Here is a 20291-nt window from a genome sequence, read left to right on the forward strand (position 1 = left end):
ATTACTTTGTGTAAATCTGACCATGTTCTAACTTTGAACTTTGGTCTTCTGATGTGTGATAGAACAGAGCTTACACATGTACGAGTCTCCACCTACCCCTAAGTATGAAAACAGACATATGTTCAGCTTGTTTCAGTGTTTGGAAAACATCTGCCTTAATGTCATCCCAGTCACATTCTGAAAATAGGGCTCATTGCTTCTGAACTGCAAACATCCTGAGGCTATGTACTTTACTGTTCCTTTGAACAACTGCCGATCCGTGTGAAGTCACATTTGAGCACGCGAAGCAATAATCAGAGCCTCAATCTTTATTCTCTCAGTATACATTGAGCAATATGCCTTGTCACGTATTTGCCACCTTTTGCTCTCTAGATAAATGGCTCTCAATGACTTTTGCTCAACTCAGGTCCTCCACATACCTGTGTCATACTTCTCATGAATGCAGCCGAGAGGGAGACGGGATGGAATTACAACAAGTAATTTCTGGATTCCTGCGGGTCTCAGTGTGGTGTCCCAGGCGTTCAAAACTTCTGGGTCAAAGCTGGAAGAGACAGGTCCTGGCAGGAGGCCCACAGATAGAGCACATGCTAAGGGTCAGGGGGGTCAAATGCCCAAGGTCCACAAGGTATTTGTTCCTCCTGTTCATTTGAGAAGGTCATAAAAATCTTGTCCTGGAGACATGAGTAGGCTCATGCAGCTTGCTTTTTTTTTTTTTTTTTCCAGTCACGCTTCACTTTGTAAAACTTTGTAACTGATTTGTAAAATAGATCGACAGGAGTTATGAGCAAGATTTATTACTCGTTTAGTTTCTATTGTATGTTGAATCAAAACAGCTGTGAAAGAAGGTCAGTGTTGTCGTTTCCAGTTCACAGCATTCAGACTTCTAGTTATACAGGACTGGTTGTTGGTAAAGCTTTATAATTCACCAGTAAGACTTGAGTTGTCTATGTCTGGTAATAAAGGGGCTGTGATAATCACTACTATACCTAAAAAAAAAAAAAAATGTGCAGAGTAAGTCACCGCTGGCTTCAAAGAATGGGCTATCCCTTAAGTCATGAACATGAACACGTGTGCACATGAAACCTTCAAGCTTGGCTTGCAGTGCAGTGAAATGGATCATCAAAACATGGATTAGAGGAGTTTAGGAGTCAGCAGAGAAGAATGTTGACTAAACAAACATAAACACTAGATTTTACTGTCTTTAATATCACTGGATCACTGGAAGTGGTTGTCCATAAACTGCTACTGAGTGATTTCACTGAGAGTCAGATTGACTTGTGGAGGCCTCTGTCAGCAGAGGAGTCTGCTGCTTGTCTTTGCTTTCCTGTCAACACATGCCTCAAAAAAAGGTGAATAAAAAAAAAAAAAAAAAAATTAAATGAAACTTTTTTTATCTGTATTTTTACTTGAGGAATGTGTGATTGAAGGAAAAAAGCAAAGCTGACTTCAAGTGGATGATCTGTAAAGAAGACAAAAACAATTGTTGAAAAAAATAAGATTTGCACTGTTTATATTCTAAATGAATGGTCTGATCAGGAGTATTTCTAATATATTTAAATTAACAATTAATTTCAGATGTAATTGTCTCCATTACCTTTTCTCTTTTTTTTAAAAGAAACACTACTAAAATTTGGCAGATTTTCTTTGTGAGGTGCTGATGACGTCCTACCTGTACTCTGAGCTCTATGTAGCTCAGAATACAGCTGCAAATTTGTCAGTAAAAGTCAGACACATTTTGCATTTTGTCTTAATGTCTTACTGTCCCTTTCTCAGTCTTTTCCCCTCAACCTCCAATAACGTTATTTTGCATTTCTTTAAATCACATTTTAACATGCCTAGCTCATTGATATCCAGTTGTGAACATATGGCGTGATGTGGAAAGCTAAACTTGGCTGTAACATGACGCGGTGTCCCGAAAGCAAACTTAAAGATGGCGGAGGACAACGGTAGCTCCAGAAATTTATGCTGTGCCATAAAATTGGCTCAAAGTCACAAAGTGCTACTTTAATCACACCAAGTTTAATTTTATTGAGAGCCAACCAGTCAACTCCAATAAATAGTAGAAAAATACACACTACTTTCTAGTAATTATTGTTGGCTATTTCAAGATGGAAGTTTCAAGAGCTTTGTTGACTTTACTAAATATTTACTTAGCTGTGTGCCTTTTCACCCCACCAACATCAAGTTTAGATGACAAGACTGTTGTTGGACTCTTCACTGGTGAAGATGGGACATCTTAGAGGAGGGGAAATCCACGGTACATGGACAATTCAAATCATGGCAAGGCCATCTCAAGACTCTTTACAGACAGGAAAAAAACATAATGAAAGCCAATTCATAATAGCCTATATAAGGAAACCAACAGATTAAGGATCCAACTCAATCTCCCATCCTGAACAAACACACAGGTGACAGTGGGAAGGAAAAAACTCCCTTTTAACAGGAAGGAAACCTCTGGCAGAACTATAAGCGTTAGAAGAAGTACCACCGTTTGACATGATTTATCAAGATCCAGTGCTGGAGTTTGAACCCACAACCTTCTGAATGCAAAATAATTCATTTTACTACTGCACCACCACAGCTCTTTGGTGGAAGCTGAAGCTGAATCCTTCCAAAACAAAGGATCTTATAATAATCTCCTACAGCAGTCATGCAGCCCCCCCTCCACCGGAGACCAATGGGCACAATGTGGAGAGGATTCATTGAGTTTCCTGAGCACACCTCTCTGAAGAGTCGGGGAGAAGTCTCAAACATCCGTGAATGTACCTAACAGAGGTCTGTATGTGTTTATTCCTTTTTCATTTAAGAGCCATTTTTAACTTCACTGCTTCCTGGAAAGTCATACCTCTTCAAGTTTATACTTTCATTTAACTCAGCTGCCACGTTGGCCACAATTACAGGCCACTGGGAAGAAACGCTTGCTCTAAACAGGCACAAAATGCATCAAATAAGAGTGGAAATTACAAGATCCAGCACACATATGTAGGTCTCTATGGGAGTGTGGTAAACCAAAGTGAAAAATGTTTAACCAGAGCAGTCTCTTTAACAAGTGTGGCTTGCTTTGATGGTGAATTATTATCATATGGCAGCTGTGTTTTAGTTACACAATGAATAAGAGAGCAGCAAAAATCACATCATGTCAACTTAATAAACTATTCACAGCACATCTGGGCTGCTATTGAGGAAGTAGAGAATTAACAGCAGGGGGCAATGTTGAACTTGATCTAAGGCCTTTCAGTCAACTGCAGTGCATGGATTGACTGTTGACAGGATCCTAACTCATCTGACTCAACAGTTTTTGTAATGTATACCCTTTTACTTACAAGATGAGTATAAATTGTAATATATCAAACTTGTTTTCATGCGCCTAATGCTTTTTTTTTTTTTTTTTTTTTAAAGCAAATGAAATAATGTCACTTATTAGTTTATACTTGTGATAAGACATTTTCTTTTTTTTTTTTATTTGTAATCTATCTGTAAAATCTTACTTTTCATGGAGACATCAGTCGGTCAAATAAACATGAAACGGAAATTTTAGTACTGAAGTGCTTTCTCAGTGGAGACACTTATATCTGAGGTTCTGAGGGAATACTTGGAGAAATGACGTTGAATGTATTCTGTGGTTTCTCATGAGATCTGACTCCATTTGAAATCCACTGTGACAGAATTCACAAGAACTTTTTTAATAATCTTTATAAGCGTTGGAGGGAGCAGATTTCACCAGTTCAGGCAGGTTTGTGCTGCTGTCAGATTTGTAAAAGAACGTGTACTTTACACTTTTACAAACCGAAGCTCAAAGATCAGGACAAGGATTCTGTGAAAAGGTGTGAAGTAAATTGTCAGTTCCAGTTCATAGATGGTTGGTTTGTCAACTGGACAACACGTCATGGATCCCGTTTCTTCATCTTCCCCATGTGCAGGTCAGCAGGAGAGAAATGCTCTCCTGCTCCTCCACTGAATGAATCCTCAGATTCAGATGTCTCTTACAGCGTATAGGCAGTCGCCACCTTTACGGCACCTGGTAAATGAAAGCAGCTGTGAGGACTGCAGGGGATGCAAGCAGGAGTGACCATTAGAAAAGCACATTACTGCACCAGCAGACTTCTACATCAGGACTTGAAAAGAAAACAGGCTAGTGCCGTTTGCAGTGCGTATAATCCTTGAATGAATGCTGCAATTTTCCAGCCCATGACCCCCCTGAGATATTATCAGAGCTCTGACAGTTTTCTTTGGCCCAGAAAGCCTCTCATGGTCTGCTGAGATGTTGGCCTCGTCCTCCGGGGAGCAGTAGTGGTCATCCTTATCGGAGGAAGTCACACAATACAGCTGAGGAATGTAAACCCAAAGCTCAGCTGCAGCTGAACTTGCAGAAACATAATAAAAAGTTTTGTGAAGATTTTATTTTTCCTTCTTTTCTTGGTTACTTTGGAACAGTTTACACTAATATAAGCTCACTTTTGCCAAATTCTACAGTTTGTTTTAGATTTCTCTAACAAGAGGAAATAACGACATAATTTGGCTCTCATATTGATTATATTGTTTTTACAGAACAATGGACAAAAGCTTTACCTTTCTTTGTACATTAGCAAGGCGGGACAGTGAGAAAACTTAGATATTAAGTCATACTGATGGCTTTTGGGATTCTGATCATTTTGTTGTGATTAGTTTGGTGCAGCTCTTTTTCTCTTAAGGGCATCATCATTCATTTTTGTTAGATTTTGTTGGCAGATATTGAAAAGGAAAGCAAGAAAATACACTCAATCCTAAAAATGTCATTTAAGGTGTCATCTAAAACAAGTCATTTAAGTTATTGTGAGATGTTGTGATATATGCTTGTCTTTCATTCATACATTTTCTGTCCAGCTTATCCCAGTTCAGGGTCACAGATGAAAGGCAGTGTACACCTTGGACAGGCCGCCAGTCTATCACAGCAGCAGTGCAGAGTCAGACGTTCTCTTTCCAACACAGAATTTGGAGTAAACCAAGCATACATGCCTTTGGAATGTGGGAGGAAGCCTGAGAACATACACATACACAAGGAGAACGTGTTAAACTCCACACAGATGAGATGGGCCACTGTTTGAAGACCCTCAGCTGAGGTTCAAACCAGTGACCTAGCTGTACAGCGGCAGTGCTCACCACCATGCAGCATACAATTTCTTCTTTTTTTTTTTTTTTTTTTTTTTTGAAGTACTGGTAAATAAATCCATCTGATAGTTCAGCTTAGTTCCTCTGGAGGGTATATTGTTCATGTTTACTTGCTAGTGTACCCTGGCCCTCTGCTTCTCAGTCATTTTTATTCTCTAAGCTATACTAACGGATAATCTCAGCTAAGGATCTAATGTTGGCCGCCGCCTTCTTTCCTTTTTACATGACTTTATTTGTAATATATTAAATCATTACTGTCAATCAACTGCGTCATTGTACTCGTATAAATTTAAAGATTTTTTTTTTAATGAGACTTTAGATTCTCTGAATTAGCGTTTCAGTGTATGTCTAATTTTATGTGTGTGTGTGTATATATATATATATATATATATATATATATATATATATATATATATATATATATATATATATAAAATTAGTAAAGAGCTGCTGTGCTTTCCAGATGGAGTGAGTTCTCTGATGCTTCAAGTGACCTGCTGATTTTTCTCCTGCAAAGCAGATTTATAAGGTACATATATGTCGGCCAGATAGTCTCACATGATTCCTCCAGCATGAGGTCAACCTTTAGCATTACCCTTTGACTCTTACAAAAGGCATAAATTGGACAGCAGACAGACCGCAATGCTCTAGGCGTCTGACCTTTTTGGTGAACATGCACCAAAACCCCCCCATATAATGTTCATGGGAAGGAGAAAGTAGGTTACAAGTGTTGTTTCACACCTTAAGATATGTCTGATCACATTAATGGAAGTTCAGCCACGTATTAAATTGATGGATTGTTGAGTGATGTATAGACTAAAACAAAATCAGAGAATATTTCTGTTTTTCTCAGCATTAAGTGGGGATGTAGCCTCTGTTTCACCGGACTTACTGCAGAGGTCATTGAGTTTACCTTTAACAGCAGATTCTGTTTTTAGATGGGATATTTATTTATTTTTATTAAAGTTTTCAAGCTATTTGACATTTTTCAAATATGTTCCTAACAAGTTGCACTTCTGTTAGTCTTTTTAGATGTATTTATCATTTAGAAAAGTATTTAACAAACCCACATGTTTGTTACTGAATTGCTGCAAAAGCAACATAGCCAATCGGACCGCCTTCTGATGGCATTACACTGCTTAATAAGCTATTAATGGAAACAGGTTAAATGCTTTTAGCAGTTTCAAAAAGCTGGTTCAGATTTGCTTTGCTTGTTAGTGGAAACCCGAATACGTAAAAACAAGAAAATACTTTGCAGTAGTAAATATTTATTCAACACAAACATCCTGTAAGTGAAGTTTTTTCTTCTGCTTACATGACATTTTAAATTTACTTATTTACCTATTTATTTCATGAAAAGCAGATCCTTTTTTTGGGAAAAAGAGGTGTTTTAATCAGTTCAATGTACACATTCAGTTCTCACCGTCACTTTGTCTTCTCCTGACCCACAGCGGTTCAACATTCCTGCTTGCTTATTGGGCAGAAAGATGTTGAGAACGATGAACATGACACTGACCCAAGGCAGACCTCTGTTTAAGCTGCCACACAGGTGTGTGGGCTGGGGAGGTAGAGGGGAGGGGTGGAGGTGTGTCAAACATACACAATTGTCCAACAGTATCCAGCAGCCCAAAGTAACGGATTCCCATAAAGAATTATGGGACATCAAAGAATTATCAGGACATCAAACCATAACTCCGTCCTATATCATCACTTTTCTGCTTTGTAGCAGTTTTGTATTTTCTGTCATTGTGACAATTCTTGTTTTACAATTTGATTTAATTTTATTATTTGGCAAAACTGTCCCCGAACCCATGATCCAGACCCATTAAATCTACCTCCTGTAATAACAAGTAGCTTGAAATGCTATTTCAATCTAACTGCAGACTGGCTTATCTTTCTCACAGCTGATATAATAAACTACTTTTGTTTTGTTGTTATAAAACGTATTCCTCTGAAATACTACATTAAGATGTTGTATAGTTTTCAACCAACTGGTAATAGAAACAAAAAATCTCAAGTTATGTTTCGTGTGAACATTTCCAGACCTTTTAAACTGAAAAGAAAATCACTTGAGTGACTGGTAAATCATTGGCAGTCCATGTAGCAATATTTTCTAGAGATTTCTAGATAAAAATGTTGTGCAGTTTTTTTTTAGATTTGTACACATCTGTGTGTATGAGTGTGTAAGGGGTTTACAAGCTGGTTTGTAAGCGAATGTTCCTCCTTAATTTGCTTCATCACTTTCAGCTCTCAGCCTGAGATTCCATCTGTTGCTGCACCAAATAAAACGGCCAAATGTCATCAAGTATATTTTTGCGGTGAGGATAATCTTCCATGACAAAGCCACACATGGATGATGTGACGTGTCTGTGTTCTGACATGCATCACAAAACTGGATAATCTGCCACTCGTTATTCCTTTCATTTTCAATTTTAATATCTTCTTGTTTTGCAGAATCTCTGCAGCTCCAATTATAGCAGACAGCACTGTCGTCACCTGTACCTGACCCTGGTCATTATGTGTAGTTTGGAAACTGGAGAGAGAGATTTTATCTGCTTCAGCTGATGACAGGCTTGGCAGCGTGCTCAGTGGATGGAAATTAAACTGGAAGCAGTGACTTTTTGTAGATCTGTTTTGGATGATTCTGCATGATTGGCAAAAATTAGCCCTGGTTCATGTTGGATTAAGTTTACAGGTTAAAATGGCACTACTCCTAGTTTCCTTTTGTCCTTTTTAATTCAACATTGGAATATTTTCACTGTTTCGGCTGCAGTCTTTACTTTTACTTTTTCTTTCTTTCTTGAAGTTTTTCCCAATAAGGAGGCATATTTATGGATGGAAATGTATCATACAATTTTATTTACAGTAATTCATTATGTTACAGACATTTAAATACCTTTAATCAAACTGAAATGTATCTATTGAAGAGATTTAAAAGTATAAAAAGATTTTCTTTTAATCTCTGCTGCTCAGAAATTCCCACACTGTTTTAACCAGAATACATTTTTAGTACACCAGTGAACACAAGTTGTGGTCGTTCCTCCTTTAATGTCTGTGGGATTAACTCAGTCATCTTCTTCCCAACAGATGTGAATGAATGTGAAGAAACCAATGGAGGCTGCGAGGCTCTGTGCTGTAACACCATTGGAAGTTTCTACTGCAGGTGTCCTTCTGGAGAAAAACTGAATGAAGATGGAAAAAGCTGTCAAGGTTTGTTGTAATTCTTTGTGTGTGTGTGTGTGTGTGTGTGTGTGTGTGTGTGGTTGTTTCCCCGTGTCAGCTTTAATGAGCTCTGAATGAATCCTACATCCTGAAGACTCGGAACAAACTGTTGGTTAAAAACAGCTGATTTGTAGGGAGATTCATCAACTTGTTTTCTCAGCTTCAAATGAGGGTTTGACCTGAAAAATGCTTGCATGATCCCTCGACCACCAGTGCATGTTTTTCACTCATTCCCGTACCCAGGTCTTTGAACAAGGCAGCTTCCAGGGTTTAACGTGTAAATGTGCGGTCAGTTGGTTCAAAAGGGAAAAAAACAGAAGTGATGTCCAGGAGAACATTTGACATCTGCTTCATTTGTACAGGTTTTTTGGGGAACAGAGGGGGCAGATTCTGTCTTACATGCTGAAGGGAACATCTGGTTTCTGTGTCCGTGTCCTCAAACCGACTGGAACTCTGTAGACATGCAAACAACCCTATGCATCATGTAATATTTTTTGGGTTTGTTTTTCTAAGACTTCTGTGCAGAGGCCTGTCATAGGTTCTGGGCTATGACATTTTGACAACTTCTCCTTCAAAGTCAGTCAGTCATTTTCATAAACGCTTGGTCCAGTTAAGGTTTGCGGGGAAGATGGAGCCTATCCCAGCAATCACTGGGCGAGAGGCGGAGTAAACCCTGGACAGGTTGCCAGTCCATGGCAGGTCCTTCAAAGTCTCACACTAAGTGCATGCAGAGGTGAGCACAGCGGCCTCACAGCAAGAAGGGCGCTGGTTCGATCTGTGTGGAGTTTCCATGTTCTCGCTGTTGTATGTGTGGGTTCTCCGGGTACTCCAGTTTCCTACCCAGCACATGTCAGGTTAATTATGGTTAATTGATTACTTGTGACATGTAAGTCACCTTGCATAAAAGCATCTGTCAAATGACTATGGAATAGAAAGTCTCTTTGTTGTTCTTCTACTCTTCATCATCTTTGCCTGGCATGTTGTTATTTTCCAATGGAGACTGACCTTCATGCACCTGGGTCAAAGTTGTTGGTCTGTATAGTTACAAATGTTTTGGATCCAATTCGACTGGCCACAGAAGGACCTGGTAGACCCTCGCAGACCGATAAAGCAGACTGAATTTACATCACACAGGTTTTACTATGGTGATGAACAAAACATATATTTCCTGGTTGGCAAAAATAACCATCTTCTGCAGATAATACACTAAGAATGAAATGAAGATTCTGTTCATTTAGATTTTCCGAAATTTAAAAAAAAAAAAAAAAAAAAAAAAAGTTTTTTTTTTTGTTGCTTTTATTCATCTAACTTTTACATAAGTGCTTTTCCTTTTTTTTTTTATTTTTTTTTTTTTATTCAGAGCCTTTAATGTTAGGGTACAAACTCTCATGCTAAATATTTAGTAATCTATTATACTCTTTAAAATAGTTTTTGGTTTATACTTACACTGTCATCAACACCTACCATGATGTACACTATTTGTTGATGTTGCCAAAATACCATGAATGGTCAATTTAGGTTTTTTTACTCAATAAACTTCAAAACAAGAACCAAGAAAAGACAATGGTTTTATTTTATGTACTGAAATGATTTTAGCCTCTGCTGTTCTTCAGAGGAAAGAGCAGCTATAAATCCACTGTCAATTTCTGACCACCACAACAGAACTTCCCTTCAAAATTTTCCCATTGCATTTTTTTTTTGCTCTATCATATCTTGATGCTTCTGATTGGGGAATCTCTCTTATATGATTGGTTTAATCAGAGTAATAACTGCACTGTATTGCAGCCAAGCACAAAGCACAAAGTGTAGCTGTCTGATGGAGGAGCCCGGTAACATATCTGATCCAGGTCATGGTTATTAGGAGAGCTGATGCGAACGTTGTCACAGCTGGCTTTCATAGCCATCTGCCTTTTGCCACTGGTGTATATGTTGGAGGAAGATGGCTGCCCACAGCATTAATATCCTAATTGTCTGTAATTGGTAGGAATATTAACAGCGGTTAAAGTAACTGGCTGGGAGCTTTTCATGGTGTAGATGTTTGAGGTTGACGTGCACATGTGCTACTGAGTCTGCAGAAAGTGATCTGCTTTCTGTGTTTTGTGAAGGGGCTGCAGATTTAGGTACTTTAGTCAAGATTAGAGACAACATTCACGCAGTTTGATCAAAGGATAAATAATTCTCAGTTGGACTTTACATTGATACATTACTACTGTGAGGATTCTTGTCTTTGGAGCTTTTGGTGGTTTTGTTGTGTTTTGTGTATCTTTTTTTTATACAATGAGTAACTTCAGTGTGAGATTTATATTTATTTGATATTTGTTCTGTTTGAATAAAAAAAAAGACTTTACTCACATTTTACAATGTAATCTGCCATGCAGACTTTCTCTGGAGCTTCTAGACAGGCGTCTCTTTATCTGTTTATTCATTTATTTGTTTGGATTCTAAAGCATTGACACACATGATGTCAAAGTAGTAGAGGCCAACAGTAACAGCTGTGATGCCGAGGGCAGTGTAGCTTCAACGTTTCACTGTCAACTCAAACAGACTTTAGAGCTCAGGCCATTACAAGCATGAAGCTCTGCCAATTCCTGGCACGTGTCACAATAATGACTTACCAAAACCAACAGGTGTTAGTTTCTTTTTGTTGCCCCTGAGAGGAGGGCAGTGTGTGTGTAGGATTGTAAATGTGCTGGCATACAGTGTTACATAAAATATTATTTTCTCTGCTTGTTTGACTCTGGGCCTGAACACTTCTGTGCAGATGTGTGTCAAGGAAGCTTTCAGGCTGCATTTTATGAAAGAAAAGTCATAAATGTGGAGCTCACAGTCATTGTATCCTGCAGAGATCTCTGTGGGATGTTCATCTACAGGCCATATCTCCTAAGATTGGGGATGGGATGCTGAACACAAACAGGGTTTTTACACTTTAATAACTTCTATAAAATACTGCTGTGGTACTACTGCTGTGTTCATATGTGCTGGCAATAGATCAGAGCACATCGGGCTGAGCTCCTGAATGGATGAATTCACTGAAAGGCTCATTCCTTTCTCAGATGTTTGGATTAGAAGTAGTGAATTTGTCCCCTGGCACTTAACAAATTTGGCCTCACTTTTTGTGGCAGTTTTGATCTTTTTTTATTTTCTTAGTTATGTCAATATCAAACGAAGAGTGTAGACTGCACATCGTTTCGTCTGTTCACATTCTTTGTTCTGCAGCACCTTAGGTATGTGCTCCATAAATCCTGACTTTGAATCACATGACAGTCTTTGAACAAATAGTCAAATACAGTGGACCAGTAATAAAATGCCATAAATTGCGAAGAGAAATAAATCAAGCACTGTTGGCAGGTAAAATGGAAAAATGTTTATTTATAGTTCCTATACCACTAGATGTTTCTTCAGTGAGAGTAAAGGCTGGTGGTGAGAGTGAAGCGTGAGGACAAGTAGGGAAGAGAGATGAGAGAGGAGGATCTGTAAAATGCGAAGGACATAGTTTTGGTGGATGGGAGGGTGAACTAGAAAAGGGGATGGAGAGAGGGATTGAGAGCAAATGAGAAGTAGTTAACTTGTCATTTCAAACCAGTCTTTAATGGAGAACCGGACAGTCGTGTAAATATCTTAGATAATGAAATTCATATTTTGAGTGTTGTTATGATTCGTACTCCAGCCATGGCTTTGGCATCAGGATGGTGGCTTTTATTTCTGGTGGTCATTGAAGTGATGGCATGTCTGGCTGCAAACTACCCCCATATTTACTACCGGAGGATATGCTATAGGCCTCCCTGCTACCATGGATACTATGGCTACAACTTTGGCCACCTCAGCACAGGTAAGTGGTCATTTCACAGGATTAACAGGTGAATTCTGAGTTTATTTACACATATTGCAGCACGGCTTGCAGACATGAAGTTAATGCTCTCCTGGGACAAAGCAGACAATGAGGGGGGTTTTATATTAGTTAAAAAGTTATTCTGCCTCTCTGTCTGTGCTGCTGCATTCACTGGGGCTGCCCTCTTAACTTTGTGTCTGATGAGAGGAATACAAAATGTGAACTCTGAATCATGAGAGATGCTTTGCAAGACTTACACACAAACACTCCATGCCAAATACTATCTCACTTGATAGTGTTCTCATGACCAAATATTTCTTTTCATGCTTGGCACAGCATGCTTTCAGGGAAAAACACATTATGAAACACCTTTTGCATTTATTATTACCATATCCCTGATATTCCCACTGGTTTTAGATGTTTAATTTTGGAGATAAGTCAAGACCTTCCCGATATAATTTATCTCCAGTGCACAATAAACAACGGCTATTGTAAACTGACATATAAGTTTCCATGAGGGCGAGACTTGCTGCCGGTAGGGAGTTAATGTACCCACCATAAAAGCCAACAGCTGCTGAGGCTTTGGCTCAAGCTTGGCAGGGATCGTGTTCTGGATGTGGAAACCAGGCTGGAGGGGATCCGCTGACTGTGAGCTGCAGTCAACAGAGTAACAGCAGCTCCGCAGCGCTGGTCTCATTACATGAAAACCCAAACCAAAAGACAGCATGCTGCATTGATGGAAAAATGAATGGAGGGCTCCTGCCAGTTCTCCTGGATGAAGTGAAGCTGAAATTTGGCAACAAAAATAGCAAAAGGAGGAAAGTTTAGAAGCTTGTTTCTGCTCCAAACACTATATTTGAAGATGCTGTGGGATATTACGGGGAGAAGATAGTTTAGCCAAAGGTTTTACAGGAACCTTTATGCAAGAAGATTTATCCTCTTTATGCTCCATCCTCCATTTATCTTTTCTGTCCATGTTTTTATTATGAAGTACAAAAAAAAAAAATCAGGGGTGACAGACTTTTGGCCTTGTTAAGACCTGACTTGTTTGCAGATTAAAGGTCACATAAATTTATATTGATGCAGTGATGTTTACTGTGTACAGTTAGGCTCAGATCCATATTGTCCAGCTTATCTGTACTTTAATCGATTTATACAACGCTTTAGATGTTTCAGATGTTTCCTAGCAGCTTCAGCGATTCACAAATCTTTATTCACGTCTCCTTAAGTCACATAGCGTAAAGTAATGTCCATCTACACGCCGCAGCAAGTTGGTTATGTGGTAAGTGTAATTTGAGAAGACCCATTTATTTAATTTTTTTTTAATACTTTGAAAAAGATTTAAGGCCATAATAATTTTTTTCATGGCAGCAATTTTAAAGTTTGAAATTAAGAAGAGCACAGCTGAGCTTTGACTGCTAAAGTGAAACTTTAACCTAAAGCAGAGTTTGTGCAGAGCAGCCTCCAAGTCCATCTCATTGTTTACACATGTTCAGATAATTACAAGGCTGTATACATGAATTTATGTGGAATTTATTCTTCCTACTTAAGAAACCAGACTTTTTTGTTTCCTTTGACAAAAGTTGAGGAATGATTTATAGACTTTATTACGGAACTGTTTATAACAAAATTACTAAAGAGAAAAAATGTGTGGTTAGAGGTTTTAACTAAACGGCACAAAATGAATGAAGTCCACTTCACAAAGTTATTGTTCTTTAGTAGCTTTATTAATCAGCTTATTCAACGAACTTAAAAGATTTTTTTCCACTGGAATTTAACAGAATTCTAGACATAATTTCCTGTTAAATAACAGCCTGAGGTGAGGACTGTTCTGAACAACACAATTCTCCATGTAGTTGACTAATAGCCTCTTATGAAGTGTTATGTGTTTTATAGACATCAGCCAGCAGCCAGAGGATTTTCACACTCACCTTTTTAATGCGTCACATCACTTGTTGCAGTCAGCAACATTTCCATTTACTCCACTCTGATCATTTAAGGAACGTTGAGGCAAACGGGTGACTTGTCACCGGAGTGGAGGTGAGGCAGTTTGACTTAATGTCCTAATTATTTTGATCGCAGCAGACAGGCTGTTAACAGAAGTCAAAGCAGAGGCGGGCTTCATAAATCAGCTCAGATCTCGCAGGGGGTCTGCTGTGGAACTCAAAACTATTTATTAGTCTTTGACCCCAGAAATAAGCAATGTCTAGCAACATGATTTGTTCCATCAGAAATCTGCTCACACAGTGAGGGCGTCACGTTTCACTCACAGCAGCGCTCTCAGATCAACAACTTGCCTCTTTTATTTGTTTACAGTCGACACACTTGGTTGAGGAATGTGTATGTTTTGCATCCTCTGATTTAGGTTTCCATGTGTTTACTCACCAAGGGGGACTTTCTTCTTCTAATAGATTATTTAGTAAAATTGTAGTAATTTGTATTCCTGATTTTTTTTTTTTTTTTTTTTTTTTTTTTTTTTTAAAATTATTCTGTTTCTTTCTCTTTAGATATTGATGAATGCCAGGTTCATAATGGGGGCTGCCAGCACAAATGTATTAACACCAGGGGCTCCTACTACTGTCAGTGCCTCCCGGGCTCTCGCCTTCATGTGGACGGCCGCACATGCCTCTGTGAGTAAAGCAGAAACTATGTGATTGCATTGAATCAGCTGGGGGGAAAAAACATCCTGCAACCCTTGAAAATTTGCCAGATAAGTTAAAACCCTGCAGAAGCAGTTTTTATTTTAACATCAACAATCATATAAAGAGTGAGACTCTGTCCTCAAGTGTTCTTTAAGTTTTTACTCAAGAGGCTTTTAGTAGCTACTCATCTCATTAAAGTTGGACCACATCTGGTTTTGACATGGGTTCTTCCTAATGTAGACCACATTCACATGGTCAGTGAAGACCTTCTGATGTAGTGTTTTAAGTTGCATTTACAGTTAAATTGAATAAGTAGTCCAAAGCTAATTTCTATTTAACTTTGTTTCTGTTCAGGTTTAACTGACATCCCATCAGGTGAAAATACAGTATTTGGGCATTAATGTGACAGTTAATATTTTCCTAAATTGTCTCTCTTGTAAATTCTTTCATGGTTAATTATCTGGTCTATGGAGTCCTTATCAAGATGATCAGGTTGTAACCACACAGAAGCATTAAATTCTCAAACTGAAAGGTTAACTGATCCTGAAGATGGTTGCCTCCAGTTCACCAGTTCCTCTATGTCCCTGTCCCAAACCATTGCCAAGATGGCGATGGTTGGAACCACCCACTGAGCTTCAGTTCAGCTCATGAAAAAACCTATGGGTGACGTCACAGAGGCTACATCCATCTTTTTATATACAGTTTATGTTCATTAAACACACTGAGTGAAAAGCTGTAATCTGAAGTTGATTTTGTGTTGCCTGTCTGAGGGGCTCCAGATGTGTTTCAGTTGTCTCTGAACTCAAAGTGGCTCAGAGCAGGTGAGGCCATTACCAGGTAGTTACTGTCCTAGTTGCACCAACTGGGAAAAAAACGAACACATCCAAACTTTGTGAGCAACTACAAATGGCGTATATAAGGAAAAGATATCAAAGCCATTGCAAAAATGTGCACCATGAGAGCGCCAGACCATCTGGGCGATTATAATTGGTACACCACACATATTGAGCGATATTTTATTAACAAGCCCGTTGCAACAACGTAATTATTGATGACTGCTCACTGCTGTTAAAACTAGAAACTTAATGGACACATCAAAATTTTATAAAATATATCCAAAGACAACAATGGACTACAAGTGGTTCTGGTTGCAGTCATGTTTGAATCCATAATGTCATGGTCTTCTGCAAATTACCAGCTCCCAGCTTGGAATTCTGAGTTTGCTTCATCATTTTCAACAAAAAGTTCTCAGAAGAATACTGAGGACAACTGGGACATCCAATCCCATGGCTACTGGTGGTGTTTAAACAGCAAATTCCCTGATACCTGCAGACAATAAATGGCCTGTTTGTGGACCATTCTCCTCCCTGTGCCTTGATGTGTGGTCACATCAGCCGCTTTCGTAGAAAACATGGAATGTTAATGGGATGTAATGTTATCTTTTTTTGATAACTAAATGAATAATAATAATAAATGGTTTTTGAATTTCTGGGATCATTTGACTGTTTCTAGTAACATGCTGTGCCTAAAATTTCATTTTTAAAGGTATAAAAAAGGTCTCAGAAAGTCTTAAATTTAGCTTAATGAAACTCACAAAAACCCAAATGCTCAAATGATCTCTAATCATAATTGATTCAACTCTGACATAAGCAATCTGAGTGGACTTCTTTCTCTCGAACTCTGCCGTGTTAAATCAGTACCTTTATGACATTGGGTTTATCAGAAATGGCTGATAGGAGCTAAAGAGTATAAACCTGGCGCTGGCTTCTGCAGCGAGGAATGTATACAGAGTGTCCTACTTGACATTCAGAGTCTAAATCATTATGTTTGTCTTGGCTTCATAAAGCAAAGTAGTTTCATTGTCTTCTATTGTAGATACATTTGCAGGGACTCATCTGTTCCCCAGAGACTATTGTGTGACTGTTGTTGCTTGAGGAGAACTGACTGATTGCACCAGTGAAAGCAGAGTGTACACAGACTACCTCCAGGTGAAGCTCATAGTTGATGCAACTTAAGTGAATGCTAGAATAATCTTCCTACAAGTGAACAAAAGGACATTTTTGTAGTTTGCATTATGTGACAAACAGCTTTATTTAATTAAAAAAAAACACACACACATACCAAAAAGCAAAGAGTCAGATGTCCTCAAAACATTTCTGTCTTAGCTTTGCATGTCTTATCCAGCTTGATCTACCAGTGGAGGTCAGCTGTATCCCACACACTTAGCGTCTAGCTGCATAATATTTGAGCTGGAAAGCCCTCTGTGGTTTGACAAGTGCTTGAGATGGATGGATCTTGACTCCAGTCTCGGAGTATGAATAACAACGTCTTTGAGAGCACCAGGCTGTTGGGCTTCTACCTGTTATTTTCTCTGAAGAGATCCAGATCCATCTGCTGCTTCAAAGAGGAGAAATGCCGGCTGGAAACGACTGCTGAGCTCACACTGCACTGAGCCTCACCAGTATATGACTGTGTGTCCACCACAGGCGCCTTGTCATTCAAGTTTCTCTGTGATTTTTGGCCATTTTGTTGTGATGTAGCTTTCACGGCTGCGAGCACAGCAATCCTCCGACTGTCCATAGGAATGTCAGTGAATCAGTCAAGGCTTCTTTTGGCAAGATTTCTGTAGATGTGAAATTTCAGTGATTCATTTTTTTAAGACTGGCTCTTCAGCTCATAAATGGTGGGTTTTTTTTTTTTTGTTGTTGTTTATTTTTTTGTCTGTTTAAATATTTGTCTCATTGCATTTTCAGCTGTCTATACATGTGCCATCAGCAATGGGGGGTGCGAACACTATTGTGTACAGCAGTCTCCAGCTCATTTCCGCTGTCGCTGCAAGCCAGATTACACGCTGGCAGAGGATGGCAAGCATTGTAAACGTGAGTACGGAGGACATAAAAGGAGGAATATTAATCGGAAGAAATGCTGAGGAAACTGTGCCAATAAGGCTAAAATGTTTGGCAGATTATAAAGGAGTGATTCCATGATTTGATTATAACATTAAAAACACATTTGCCACATCTGCTGCCAGAAGAAATTATCTTACAGGATGTCTGAGCTGATGTCTGAAATATGATTAACTGTCATTCACTGGGAAGTGGAGTGAGACACAGCAGTCTTCATTGTTTTTAATTGGATTTTTTTATGTCCTTGCATTTCTTCATCTTTGCAATCCATGAGACCATGCAGTCAAGTATGGCTCTCCAGAGGTTTGGAAATTATACATATATGCATCTTAAATTACTGTCTTTCACATGTATTTACTATGTAATTGTTGGCTGTGAACAGCTTCCTCTAATTTTAGCGGAGCTGAAGGTTGTCATCCCAGATGCTAGACAGGCTTGTACAAGTTAAACACACACAACCGTACAGAAAAAGTGGTAAAGAAAAGATGGAGGATAAGAGTGGATTTAAAGCTGTCCATATGCAGTACATTAAAGATAAGAAAGGTCAAGTTTTACAGTTTGTGTTTCGCCTGAAGCACTCCTAACTGACTGACACGTTGAGAATTTATGTTGATGTTGACGTTGGTGAGCTTTTTACGTTGCAGCAGAGAATCCCTGTGTGGATCAGAATGGAGGCTGTATGCATGAGTGTCGGGTCGATGGTGGCAAGGCTCACTGTGACTGTAAAGTTGGCTACAACCTGGCTGAAGATGGGAAAACTTGTGAAGGTAAATTCACCAGCAATCAGTATTGTAATCTTGTTATATGCAGCTGGAAATGCAAGTTGTGCATTGAGAGGGATAGATGTGAGGGGAAAAACAGCTGTACATTATCCCCTGTTTACATATTTTACTAAAACGTGTAGCATTAGTGGGGGGAAAAGGTAAGGCTTTCAATACAAAAAGAAATGGAAAAAATAATAATAATAAAAAAAAAGGGTGCATCATGTTGAAGCCAAATCATGATTAAGACCAGCTCTCGTAAAAAAGCATCGTTCTTAGGAACAGGAAGGGACTTGTTTCATGAAAAATACTTTACAGATGTCATTGAACCTGTGCAGACCAGATGCATTTCTTCCCACAGTTAAGTGTTTTTTTTTAAAACCAATTTTTCCCTAGATATCGATGAGTGTGAGACGGAAGAGGCCGACTGTGCTCACGGCTGCCACAACACTCTGGGTTCTTACACATGTGTTTGCAATACTGCCTATGAGCTGGGATCTGATGGAAAACACTGTTACAGTACGTTTAAACACTTGTGTAAAGCCTGATGCTCAGCTCATGTATCATGCACGTTAAAATGTTTCTGTTCATGCTGACACATATTCATATCTCACCATAAACAAAAGGAATTGAGATGGAGATAGTGAACAGCTGTGAGAACAACAACGGTGGATGTTCGCATCACTGTCAGCATTCCACCGGTGGGCCTGTTTGTACCTGTAACCATGGTTACCGGCTAGATGAAGACCTAAAAACTTGTATTGGTAAGATACTGTGATGCACCTGCACTGACATAAAGTTTATGTATTTGTAGCAATAAATCGGTATCCATTCACAGAAAGTCTCCATAAACTAAAGAACTGAATAAATTACTAGTCAGTTTTTAATATTTTATCAAATGTTGTTTTGAGAAATGTTTTTTCTGTTATACATTTGTAAATATCTTTTTTTTTTTTTTTTTTTTTTTTTTTTTTTTTTAAGAAATGTAAAGGATGTATTTATGAAACCTGAAAGAAAAAAAAATCGTGGATGAATGTAATCTTGTAATCGAATGACTGCTTTTGTTTGCAGTTTTCTGTTGCTGTTTTTCAGTCAGTCTGTTTTCTTGACAACGTACCAAAATGATTTTGCTTATATGAACATCTTTGTCTATTGAGTTGAATAGAGAATTATGTTAGGATTTTATTGCACAGACATTTTGGAGTGAAACCATCATACGTTTAGTTGTTCATCTATTTGGAACAGCTGGATGAAATCAGACTGTTGACATTGAGACTAAAATGAGATGGCTCATTTAAAGATCATTTCCTGCATCTGTGTCATGTGGATTTCTCCCAACGATTTTCACGTCTAGTCACAATTTCATGGGATGATTCACAACTGAAACCAAAATTGAGGCACAAATGTGCTTTTATGTTAGTTGAGTCTGAGTTATTGTAAAATATGAGTTCATAGTTAATGAAATGTCAACCAACTCCAACATCTTTAATGGCAGATGAAACCTGGTGAACACACCACGCCATTCCCTGCTGCATAGAATTTTTTTTCCCCCTAATAAAATCTTATCAAAACCATTTAACAACATTTACATTTGTATGTTATGTCTATCTGACATTATAAGCTTACATCAGTTGTCAAGAGGCCATGTATGCATCCTGGCACAACACCCCAATGGTCAGAAAAGAGGAAGAGGAAGTCCTCTTTGCTTTCATATAATGGTAATGATATTAACTGATTTTAAAATTGGCCATTAGTAGCACTTTTTAAATATTCTGATTGGCAT

General features: G+C 38.5%; 1 protein-coding gene across 1 annotated transcript in view; it reads left to right on the forward strand.

The window, feature by feature from the left end:
- megf6b (multiple EGF-like-domains 6b) overlaps positions 1 to 20291 on the forward strand; it is a gene marked incomplete at its 5' end in the record, with an annotated part of 58526 nt that overhangs the window by 21815 nt on the left and 16420 nt on the right. Inside the window, 6 exons of the mRNA XM_079242670.1 lie at positions 8236 to 8358; positions 14707 to 14829; positions 17595 to 17720; positions 18392 to 18514; positions 18905 to 19027; positions 19135 to 19272. Of these exons, the coding sequence (XP_079098796.1) occupies positions 8236 to 8358; positions 14707 to 14829; positions 17595 to 17720; positions 18392 to 18514; positions 18905 to 19027; positions 19135 to 19272 (756 nt within the window). The remainder of the gene's footprint in view (positions 1 to 8235; positions 8359 to 14706; positions 14830 to 17594; positions 17721 to 18391; positions 18515 to 18904; positions 19028 to 19134; positions 19273 to 20291) is intronic.

This window comes from Telmatherina bonti (genome assembly GCF_933228915.1).
Source record: "Telmatherina bonti genome assembly, chromosome: 6".
Lineage (NCBI taxonomy): Eukaryota > Metazoa > Chordata > Actinopteri > Atheriniformes > Telmatherinidae > Telmatherina > Telmatherina bonti.